Source organism: Mobula hypostoma, chromosome 22, assembly GCF_963921235.1.
Source record: "Mobula hypostoma chromosome 22, sMobHyp1.1, whole genome shotgun sequence".
NCBI lineage: Eukaryota > Metazoa > Chordata > Chondrichthyes > Myliobatiformes > Myliobatidae > Mobula > Mobula hypostoma.
Genome location: NC_086118.1, coordinates 35119769 through 35132289, shown reverse-complemented (window position 1 = coordinate 35132289; position 12521 = coordinate 35119769). Strand labels below are relative to the sequence as shown.

General features: G+C 41.3%; 1 protein-coding gene across 2 annotated transcripts in view; it reads left to right on the top strand.

Moving 5' to 3' along the window:
• Positions 1 to 12521, top strand: part of dnai2b (dynein, axonemal, intermediate chain 2b) — a 50043-nt gene that overhangs the window by 18133 nt on the left and 19389 nt on the right. For both annotated transcript variants that reach the window (XM_063030790.1, XM_063030789.1), the window contains exons 7-9: positions 940 to 1079; positions 2339 to 2461; positions 5711 to 5934. In XM_063030790.1, the coding sequence (XP_062886860.1) occupies positions 940 to 1079; positions 2339 to 2461; positions 5711 to 5934 (487 nt within the window). The remainder of the gene's footprint in view (positions 1 to 939; positions 1080 to 2338; positions 2462 to 5710; positions 5935 to 12521) is intronic.

Genomic DNA, 12521 nt, shown 5'->3' with positions numbered 1-12521 from the left:
GGAAGAAACCAATCTGGGGTTTAGAAGAATGAAAGATGATCACATTAAAAATCAAAAAGTTCTTAGAGGGATTGATACATTTGCTGAATTATCATTTTCCCTGCCACAGAAGCCGATAACTAAAACTAGGAATGATAATCTTAGGCAAGAGGCTGATTATTAAGGTGTGAGGTGGGAAGAAATTTCTTTTCTTTGTAATCTTTGAAATCCATTGGAATGTAGAGGGCTGTTGTTGATCAACGAATGTAGGGTCAGGTAGATTAATGGATTCAACAGAGATGTTCTAATGTTCAATATGATCGTGACTTCTGTGCCGGTATTACTAATATAAGACAAGAATTCTTTCAGTAGATTTCCTTAATTGACCCAGTCATTCTCTTAATAGTATCCACATACTGAACTGGGAAAATGTGAGCTCTAGGTTATATAAATATCCAATAGGAATGAAGTACCCTGTATATAATTAGCTTAAAATCACTCTATTTACCAAACTAAAGATCACGTAAGGGCCCTTTCACAAAATTGATAGGTCAAGGCCATTGTAAGATAATCTAATAACTCTGGCTGGTAACTTAAATGAAAAATCTGTCTGATGCAGAAAATTTTCTTTTAAAGTGTTGTATTTCTAGTAAAATAGCCAGAGAGAAGAAATGTTGAATTATCAGTCATTTGTGGATGTTACATGGAATTGATAACATGACACATCAACTCTTATTTAAATTTTTCATTCAGAATACTATGTACACATTGTTTTCACAGACAGACAAGTTATTTTCACTGAAGACAACGTAGGCCAGGGTAAAATATTGTATTAAGTGTAACATTTTTTCAAAGGAAAATAATTGACCAAATGGAAGGTACCTTCACAAACTATTACAAAAATATCAATGAGACTACTCCAACATGAAATTGTTAGCACATCTTGCTTCCATTATATAGGGTACTGGGATACACGAAAAGGAAGTCAGGCAGTCGAAATGCCTGCAATTGAGGTTGGACATCGAGACCCAGTGTATAAAATTATTTGGTTACAGTCTAAAACAGGAACGGATTGTTTTTCTACTTCTACTGATGGACAGGTAATTGCATAATGAGATGAAAATAAATTTATATTTTAAGTAATTAATTATTTTTAGCAATGTTGAATTCAGATTGCAAAGAGACTGATCCTGCAGTCAATTCTGGAAAGGGAGAACCAATACCATAGAAAACGAAACATAGGGGAGCTTAATAGCAAGATGTTAGGGCTAAATTACAAAGCAGGACAGTCAGCAGGATTTCAGGAATTGTCGAATTACCAGAAGGAAGGTGATCAGCAAATTGCAAGCGAGGCTGAGAGGACAAGTTGGGAAGAACAGCTTCCAGACCGTGGCACATTAACATCAACAGTAGGAGAGGAAGGACCATCGCTTGTGGGAAGCACTGCAGCTAAACTAGCCTGAGACCAAGCTCTAAATTGACAGCATTTCAAACTCATAAAGTAGGCAATATACATCAAGAAAGTTAGGTGTAATTGGACAGAGGAACCCAGAGAGAATCTAGCTCAAAATAACATTAAAATTGATAGATAAAAAGAAAAATATTAAAACTTAAATCAGAGTCTAAAAGTAGGTATAATTAATCAGCATTAACCACTTGGCCTCAGCATATCAGCTGAAGCTATCTGTGGTCTAGTTAATGCAGAACCTGGTTAGTAGCAAATAAATCCCAAATGCTGACAAATTTTGCTTTATTAAATGCAAACTGTTGTGTAGCATGGATTCATGTCCACAGTATCACAGTTTTGAGACTGAGTAGCCTTGATGATGACTGAGTGCATTTGTTTTTCTTTTGAAAGGTATTATTGTAACTGCACAATACTTGCAGGAAGTTATTATAAACCTCTGTTCTTTGCCATTTGACCTTGTGGCTACCGCTTCATGACCTGAATTAACAGAACCTCTCAACTGATGATATTTGAAATAGGGCAACACAGTTCTACAATTCTCTTGATTGGTACTTACCCCTTATCTAATATCACCCAAAACAGTTATTAGTTAATTATGCTATTATGTTTGGAACATTGATATGCGTAAATGAGCTGACATCTTTTCTGTCCAATACAAACAAGGTATATTTCTGAAGTACTTCATTAGTTGTGAAGCAACTGGGAGCTAGTAAGATTTTGAGAAATTTATAAAATACATTTATTTATATTATCTTTAAATATATATTTTCTTACCAGAAGGGAGTCCTTGTGACAAAATTTTACTATAAGTCAAAAACATGATTTATTCATCGTCAACCACATCAGCCAGTGATAAGAGCACTATTGTAATGCTATGGTTTGTGCCTATAGGTACTGTGGTGGGATATCCGGAAAATGAGTGAACCAGTGGAAAGACTCATCCTGGATGTAACAAAAAAAGATAATCCAGATATTGCATATGGAGGTGTTTCACTGGAGTTTGAAACCACAATGGTAATTAATGACTTGCTGGATAGGTATTTTGGCATGAAGCGTGTTACAATGGAACGTTTTACCAGCAATGAAGGAATTATGCTGCTCAGTTTGATTGAAAATTTGGACTATGAGCTTTAAAAAGACAGGAGAAAGAAAGGTTCTCTAGACATAGACAACAGGAATTCTGCAGATGCTGGAAATTCAAGCAACATACATCAAAGTTGCTGGTGAACGCAGCAGGCCAAGCAGCATCTGTAGGAAGAGGTGCAGTCGACGTTTCAGGCCGAGACCCTTCGTCAGGACTAACTGAAGGAAGAGTGAGTAAGGGATTTGAAAGTTGGAGGGGGAGGGGGAGATCCAAAATGATAGGAGAAAACAGGAGGGGGAGGGATAGAGCTGAGAGCTGGACAGGTGATAGGCAAAAGAGGATACGAGAGGATCATGGGACAGGAGGTTCGGGAAGAAAGACCAGACTGGGGTGATATACTGCGTCCGGTGCTCCCGATGTGGCCTTTTATATATTGGCGAGACCCGACGCAGACTGGGAGACCGCTTTGCTGAACATCTACGCTCTGTCCGCCAGAGAAAGCAGGATCTCCCAGTGGCCACACATTTTAATTCCACATCCCATTCCCATTCTGACATGTCTATCCACGGCCTCCTCTACTGTAAAGATGAAGCCACACTCAGGTTGGAGGAACAACACCTTATATTCCGTCTGGGTAGCCTCCAACCTGATGGCATGAACATCGACTTCTCTAACTTCCGCTAAGGCCCCACCTCCCCCTCGTACCCCATCTGTTACTCATTTTTATGCACACATTCTTTCTCTCACTCTCCTTTTTCTCCCTCTGTCCCTCTGAATATACCTCTTGCCCATCCTCTGGGTCACCCCCCCCCCTTGTCTTTCTTCCCGGACCTCCTGTCCCATGATCCTCTCGTATCCCCTTTTGCCTATCACCTGTCCAGCTCTCAGCTCTGTCCCTCCCCCTCCTGTTTTCTCCTATCATTTTGGATCTCCTCCTCCCCCTCCAACTTTAAAATCCCTTACTCACTCTTCCTTCAGTTAGTCCTGATGAAGGGTCTCGGCCTGAAACGTCGACTGCACCTCTTCCTACAGATGCTGCTTGGCCTGCTGCGTTCACCAGCAACTTTGATGTATGTTTCTCTAGACATAGACATACTTTCATGTACTTATATGAAAGATTTTCATGTTAGGCAATAAGACCATAAGATTGTAGAAGCAGAATTAGGCTCTTTGGCCTATTAAGTTTGCTCCTGCCATTTCATCATAGCTGATCCATTTTCCCTCTCAACCCCAATCTCCTGCTGCTGTTGCTTCAGCACAAGGCTGGCAAAAGCTTGGTTACCTACCCAAGGAATGATTCTTAATACAGGAGGGCTCAGAAAAGAAGACAAATATAAAATCACACACATGTTGGAGGAACTCTGCAGGCCAAACAGCATCTAAGGAAAAGAGTACAGTCGACATTTCAGGCTGAGACATCGACTGTACTCTTTTCCATAGATGTTGCCTGGCCTGCTGAGTTCCTCCAGCATTTTGTGTGTTTTGCTGGGATCTCCAGCATCTGAAGATTTTCTTTTGTTTGTGACAAACATAAAATGCTGGTTTAGCATCATCCCTATTCCTATGCATTTTGAATACGCATATTCAACTCTTTCTTTCTACAACTGGAAGTTAGGTAGAATCTTGTAGTATATTTGCCTTTTTTAAAGCTGTGGATGAATGAAAGAAGTAACTGTATGGGAGAAGTTCCCTAAAAAAACAAAGAAAAAAAATACTGGAAGGCAAGAGATGGACTGCAAAATGCACATTTTGTTTTAACTTTTGGGAACATCAATTCATTCATAGACATTGTTTATTCAGGTTCTTCAGTATGATGGAGGAATGTCAGCACTACAGTATATGATTTCTACTATGAATGCATGACAGATATAGTTTCCTCACATATGACTCACAGAAAGAGAGTTAAAACTAGTTGGTCCTGTCATTCAGCGTAATACTCTGAATGAAAACACTTTACTGTGTTCCAAAATGGGATTGATTTGGCTTTTTGAAGTTAATCTTTTGCTGATCTGTTGCACAATTTGCATTTGGAAAATTTAGATACTTTCAATGATTAAGTGTTACAGTACAATTTGAAACTCAGCTTATAAGTAAACACACTAAAGTTTACAGCTGTTAATTTGAAATTGAATCTGTATATTAAAACCATAGGAGAATTAGGCCATTCAGCCCATCAAGTCTGCTCCGCCATTCCATCATGGCTGACTTGGATCCACTCAACCCCATATATCTGCCTTCTCGCCATAACCTTCGATGTCCTGGCCATCAATTTTCACTTCAAATATACCCATGGTCTTGGCCTCCACAGCTGTCTGTGGCAGAGAATGCCACAGATTCACCACTCTCTAGCTAAAAAAAAATTCCTCCTTACCTGTGTTCCAAAGGGTTGCCTCTCAATTTTGTTGCTGTGCCTTCTAGTTCAGAACACCCCCCACCATAGGAAACATCCTCTCCATATCCACCTTATCTAGTCCTTTCAACATTTGGTGGGTTTCAATGAGGTCCCCTCCTGCATTCTTCTAAATTCCAGTGAGTATAAGCCCAAAGTTGCCAAATGCTCTTCATATGTTAACCCCTTCATGCCCGGAATCATCCTCGTAAACCTATTAAGTCAGACTAACTTTCTATTTTGCTTTTCTGCCTTAGTTTAATTCAAAATTTTCCATCACATGAATATTCTGAGGTGGAAGGTGACCCATATTCAAAATTCTGCTGCGTGACCATTGCACTAACATAGCTTTTCTCACATGCCTATCACTTCCCCCTGGGTCCCCTCCTCCTTCCCTTTCTCCTACAGTCCACTCTCCTCTCCTATCAGATTCTTTCTTTACCCTCAGTGAAGCCGAGTGGGTGGGAAAGCCCTTTACCTTTCCCACGCACTTGGCTTCACCCATCACCTTCCAGCTAGCCTCCTTCTCCTTCCCCCACCTTTTTATTCTGGCATCTTCCCCCTTCCATTTCAGTCCTGACGAAGAGTCTTGGCCCAAAACTTTGACTATTTATGCTTTTCCATAGATGCTGCCTGACCTGCTGAGTTCCTTTAGCATTTTTGTGTGTGGTGCTATTATTTAACCACTTTGTTTAGAGCTTTAAAATTAATTTTTAAAAATGCTGTCTTTTCTCTAAACAAAATTCTCATTTGTATTACAGTGTTCAGTAATTATGCTTTGTCTCTATAGCCAACCAAGTTTATGGTAGGGACTGAACAAGGAGCCGTAATATTAGGGAATCGAAAGGGAAAATTGCCAGCTGAGAAGATAGTTACCACCTTCGGTGGTCATCATGGCCCTGTCTATGCCGTGCAGAGAAATCCTTTTTACCCAAAGAACTTTCTGACGGTTGGGGACTGGACAGCCAGAATTTGGTCCGAAGAGATCAGGGAATCATCCATCATGTGGACAAAGTGAGTAAAATGCTCATATGGGATAAAACTAAAAGGTAAATAGAAAACATATCCCTCTTACTGGTAGTTGCACAGCAGATAATACAAAGATGTTGACATCTTCAGAATGTGTGTTACTGATTTTAAAATAATATTGGTAATGCACATGCTAGTCCAAGGCCATTAGCTGAGTGAAATGTGATTACAATTGTGGAACCATGGTCCATTAGATCATTTCCCACTGAACCATGAAGCCCTCAACTGGACAAATGGAGCTTTCGTTACAGGCAACTTTGAAACTGCTAAGTATAATTTCAAACTTTTGGGCAGTTAGTTTTGAGTTATTTAAGCATTCAGGGATTCAAGGTTAGTTTCTTCTTTAGACATCATATTTAAGCCTTAACAAATTTAACAGCATAATATTCCAAATTCAGCGTTTCAGCCTTAAAAGTACTAAAGGAATCAGCATTCATGGTTTATAGAGATGAAGAATTCCACCAGTCTGCTAGGTATCCTTGGGTAGACACCAGGCTGCTTCAGGTCTTGGAATAATCTAGAAATGTTTCTATATTGAAATCTACAATTTCAGATAACCCACTCTTTCAATATCAATATTGGGCATTTTTCCCTGCCATCATTTTGACTCAGTTTTTATTTTTCTACTCGATTGTCAAGCTTGTTGTGCTATTACATGGAAAAAGAAACATGCTTCTAACTGCTACACCGATTCATTTGGTCACATCTTTTCAGTGAGGTTCATCTTGTCTTTATTCCGACCACCCCTCCTTCTCTGCCACTGCAAACTAAATTATTTTCTCTCTTTTCCAGTTATCACAAAGGGTCTCAGATCTGAAAGTTAATTATTTCTCTTTCCACAGATGCTGCCTGGCTTGCTGAGTGTTTCTAGTATTGTCTGGTTTTATTTCTGATTTCCAGCAATTTCTGTTATTCAAATTTCTGTATTCTGCATTTTTAAAAAAATCCCTAGATCCTGGATTCATTTACTAAACAAGTAACAAATAGAGTAAAATCACTGCCCGAAAGTTCCCAAGCAAGAATTTCCTACTTTTGATCTTAATGTAAAACCTACAGGTTTCTGGGATGTAGTATTTAAAAATTTCAGAAGCATAGAGACAGAAAGCTTGGAGACAGTGTGAGAGGGAGGATAGGCAGGTGATAGAGAAGGGACGTGCTCAGACCAATGATTTGACATGTGTCTATTTTAATGCAAGGAGTATTAACCAAGGACACAACCCACCCAGCCAACACACTTTTCGTCCCTCTTCCCTCCGGGAGAAGGCTCAGGAGCTTGAAGACTCGTACGGCCAGATTTGGGAACAGCTTCTTTCCAACTGTGATAAGACTGCTGAACGGATGCTGACCCGGATCTGGGCCGTACCCTCCAAATATCCGGACCTACCTCTTGGTTTTTTTGCACTACCCTACTTTCCCTTTTCTATTTATGATTTATAATTTATACTCTGTGGGTGGAGGTAAGGAACAAGAAGGGGTGAATAACTCTACTGGGTGTTTTTTATGGACCACCCAATAGTAACAGGGATATCGAGGAGCAGATAGGGAGGCAGATTCTGGAAAGGTGTAATAATAACAGAGTTGTCATGGTGGGAGATTTTAATTTCCCAAATATCGATTGGCATGTCCCTAGAGCGAGGGGTTTAGATGGGGTGGAGTTTGTTAGGTGTGTTCAAGAAGGTTTCTTGACACAATATGTAGATAAGCCTACAAAAGGAGAGGCTGTACTTGGGAAATGAACCTGGTTAGGTGTCAGTTCTCTTCGTGGGAGAGCATTTTGGAGACAGTGTTCACAACTCTATCTCCTTTACCATAGCATTGGAGAGGAATAGGAACAGACAAGTTAGGAAAAAGTTAATTGGAGTAAGGGGAAATATGAGGCTATCAGGCAGGAACTTGGAGGCATAAATTGGGAACAGATGTTCTCAGGGAAATGTACGGAAGAAATCTGGCACTTGTTCGGGGGATATTTGCGTGGAATTCTGCATAGGTACATTCCAATGAGACAGGGAAAGTATGGTAGGGTACAGGAACCGTGGTGTACAAAGGCTGTTGAAAATCTAGTCAAGAAGAACAGAAGAGCTTACAAAAGGATCAAAAAAACTAGGTAATGATAGAGATCTAGAAGATTATAAGGCTAGCAGGGAGGAGTTTAAGAATGAAATTAGGAGAGCCAGAAGGGGCCATGAGAAGGTCTTGGCAGACAGGATTAAGGAAAACCCCAAGGCATTCTGCAAGTATGTGAAGAGCAGGAGGATAAGATGTGAGAGAATAGGGCCAATCAAGTGTAACAATGGAAAAGTGTGTATGGAACCAGAGGAGATAGCAGAGGTACTTAATGAGTGTTTTGCTTCAGTATTCACTACGGAAAAGGATCTTGGCGATTGTCGGGATGACTTACAGCGGACTGAAAAGCTTGAGCATGTAGATATTAAAAAAGAGGATGTGCTGGAGCTTTTGGAAAGCATCAAGTTGGATAAGTCACTGGGACCGGACAAGGTGTACCCCAGGCTACTGTGGGAAGGCAGGAGATTGCTGAGCCTCTGGCATTGACCTTTGCATCATCTATGCAGATGGGAGAGGTTCCGGAGGATCAGAGGGTTGTGGATGTTGTTCCCTTATTCAAGAAAGGGAGTAGAGATAGCCCAGGAAATTATAGACCAGTGCGTCTTACTTCAGTGGTTGGTAGGTTGATGGAGAAGATCCTGAGAGGCAGGACTTGTGAACATTTGAAGAGGCATAATATGATTCAGAATAGTCAGCATGGCTTTGTGACAGGCAGGTCATGCCTTACGAGCCTCATTGAATTTTTTGAGGATGTGATTAGCTAAGTAAGGAGGCATGGGATCCAAGAGGACATTGCTTTGTGGATCCAGAACTGGCTTGCCCATAGAAGGCAAAGAGTGGTTGTAGATGGGTCATATTCTGCGTGGAGGTCGGTCACCAGTGGTGTGCCTCAGGGATCCGTTCTAGGACCCCTACTCTGTGATTTTTATAAATGACCTGGATGAAGAAGTGGAGGGATGGGTTAGTAAATTTGCTGATGGCACAAAGGTTGGAGGTGTTGTGGATAGTGTGGAGGGCTGTCAGAGGTTACAGCAGGACATTGATAGGATGCAAAACTGGGCTGAGAAGTGGCAGATGGCGTTCAACCCAGATAAGTGTGAGGTAGTTCATTTTGGTAGGTCAAATATGATGGCAGAATATAGTATTAATGGTAAGACTCTTGGCAGTGTGGAGGATCAGAGGGATCTTGGGGTCAGAGTCTATAGGAAACTCAAAGTTTCTGCGCAGGTTGACTCTGTGGTTAAGAAGGCATATGGTGCATTGGCCTTCATCAATTGTGGGATTGAGTTTAAGAGCCGAGAGGTAATGCTGCAGCTATATAGAACCCTGGTTAGACCCCACTTGGAGTACTGTGCTTAGTTCTGGTTGCCTCACTACAGGAAGGATGTGGAGACCATAGAAAGGGTGCAGAGGAGATTTACAAGGATTGTAGTGTTCTCGTGCAGTGTGTTGAAACTCTGACTAAACACCAAGTTAAACCGGAGCCAGTGAAGACAGAGTCGTAGTAAGGTTAACCATTTACTGTGCACTCTTCCACATTAACATCGTATAGTGAAAACTGTTGATAAAAAAATACAAACATATACAGCATCTGTTTCATTCTGGAGACCACGTGCGCTCTCTTCTTTCAGCGAGTGTCTCCAGCCGCCCTGAGTAGCGGGCGAGGGGAGTCTTGTCAAACTGCCATCGGGTTCGAGCCAATCCTGGGTTTGAAATTGAAAAGCCAGCACGTGCGCCGCACCAAATGCCGCCTCCTTAACAGAAACCGCGTTAATATTTTTACTTCAAATATATTCTTATGAACTTACGGCGTTGCTTCTATAATGTTTCTTTGTGGGTAGAAACGGAGCTCTTCACGATCATGCTGCACGCATGGCACCCACCTTTACACCTTCTCCGAACTGGAGGTTACACATAAGAGGCGGCGAAACCGGAGGTGACGTCATCACATGCCGCGATATACCATAGACAATGGATTTACCTTTGTTATACTGTAACTTAATTATCAACCTTTAACTTTAACTAGAAAATAGTTACAAACAAATCATTTAAAACGTAGACCCAACAAAGTCACATAAATGCCTTATGGACAACACAAGGATTTTGCCTGGATTGAGGAGCATGCCTTATGAGAAAAGGTTGAGTGAACTCAGCCCTTTTTCCTTGGAGCAATGGAGGATGAGAGGTGACCTGATAGAGGTGTATAAGATGATGACAGGCATTGATCGTGTGGATAGTCACAGGCTATTTCCCAGGGCTGAAATGGCTAGCATGACAGGGCAGAGTTTTAAGGTGCTTGCAAGTAGGTACAGGGGAGATGTCAGGGTGAAGTTTTTTTACGCAGAGTGTGGTGAGTGTGTGGAATGGGCTGCCGGCAACAGTGGTGGAGGCGGATACAATAGGGTCTTTTAAGAGACTCCTGGACAGGTACATGGAGCTCAGAAAAATAGAGGGCTATGGGTAACCCTAGGTAATTTCTAAGGTAAGGACATGTTTGGCACAGCTTTGTGGGCTGAAGGGCCTGTATTGTACTGTAGGGTTTCTATGTTTCATAGACAGGATAGGTAATCAAAGTCCTTTTTCCCATTATAATGGAAATATCAGAGACAAGAAGGCATAGATTTAAGGCAAGAAGGGGGGAAGTTTTAAAGTAAAGATGATTCGCCTGTTGCTTTTTACAGGCAGTGGTAGGTGCCTAGAACAGGCTGCCAGGGAAGGTGATGGAAACCTATATACTGCAATAGCAGTATTTAAGTGGTATATTTTTCAGTTGAGCAAACAGCTCATATGTCATATTATATGCATTTTTTTATTACTATTATTGGAATTTAAACACATTTGGGAAAGATTTTGGAATTATGGTTTTTCAGGGGAAGATTTTCTCAATTATGGAAAATATACTGTATATACTTTTGATATTTAACTTCGTTGTAATTTATCTTCTTCCATTTGTTATGTTGAAGGTGACTATGCCAAGTGTCTCACTGACTGAAGTGAAAATATTTAAATTTTTGCCCACTAAGCATAAATTTGATGCTGTACAGCCATAATGTTGAAAAACTAACCATCAGATGGTGCTAGTGAACTGCTTGGACTTTTGGAGCAAGGATTACTTTCATCCTGAGGTGTCAAAGGACTGTAGTATGGCTAACGTGCATTTATTCAGAAGACATGGCAAGAATAAGCTAGACCTGGACTAGAAGCTAATGAACCTTATATATGTTTGGAAAGTTCTCGGAAGGGACTCTGAGGTTCAGAATTTATTTGCATTTACATAGACCTTGGCAAGACGTATAACAATGTAGCTGGTTTGGAAGGTTACAAAATGTGGAATTCAGGCTGAGCTTGTCAATTAGATACGGAATTGGTGCTAGAAGGCAGAGAGTGGTCGTGGAGGATTGTTTTTCAGATTGGAGGCCAGTGACCAGTGGGCTGTTGTTGATTTACATGTATGTTGATAATTTGGGCAAAACTGCAGTAATTAGTGATTAGTAAGTTTGCAGGTGACACTAAAATTGATGGTATAGTGGAGGCAGGTGCAATAACACCATTTAAAAGCTATCTGGACAGGTACTTGCATGAGCAGGCAAGAAAGGGATGTGGAATTTATGCAGGCAAAGTAAAATTGATATACCGTAGTATATGCATGATAGTTGATTCATAGATGGCGTGATGGTTTAATGATGATTATATTAGTACATTTAATACAATAGAAGATGGCAGAAGTTGTGGAAAACGATGTGTTGGATGTGGTCGCTCATGGGGTGGTAGGTCCCAGTGGAATCTTCAATGGGATCCTACCACCAAGCACATCTTTACCTCCCTCCACCATCCACTTTCTGCAGAGATCGTTCCTTCTGTGATTCCCTTGTCCGTACGTACCTCTCCACTAACCTTCCTCCTGGCACTTGTCCCTGCAAGTTGCAGAAGTGATATACTTGTCCACTCACCACCTCCCTCACCTGTTTTCAGGGCCCCGAACAGTCTTTCCAGGTGTGTCAACACTACACCTGCAAATCTGTTGAGGTTGTCTACTGTATCTGTTGCTCCACATGCGGGCTCCTCTACATTGGCGAGATTTGATTTTGATTGGGGGGAACGCTTTCTTGAGCACCTCAGCTCTATCCGCAAAAAGCGGAATTTCCTAGTGGCCAATCATTTCAGTTCCTATCCCCATTCCCTACTGACATGTCGGTCCATGTCCTCCTCTTCTGCCATGATGAGGCCACTCTCAGGCCGGAGGAGCAACAGCTCATATTCCATCTTGGTAGCCTCCAACCAGGTGACATGAAAATCAATTTTCTCCAACTTCTGGTAAATTCCATTCCCCTCCCCCACTCTTCTCTATTTCTGCACTCTGGCCTCTTAACCTCTTCTCACCTGCCTATTACCTCCCCGGTGCCTCTCCTCCTTCCTTTTCTCCTATGATTCATTTTCCTCTCCTATCAGATTTGTTCTTCTCCAGCTCTTTGCCTTTTCTACTTATCACCTCCCAGTTTCTGAGTTCA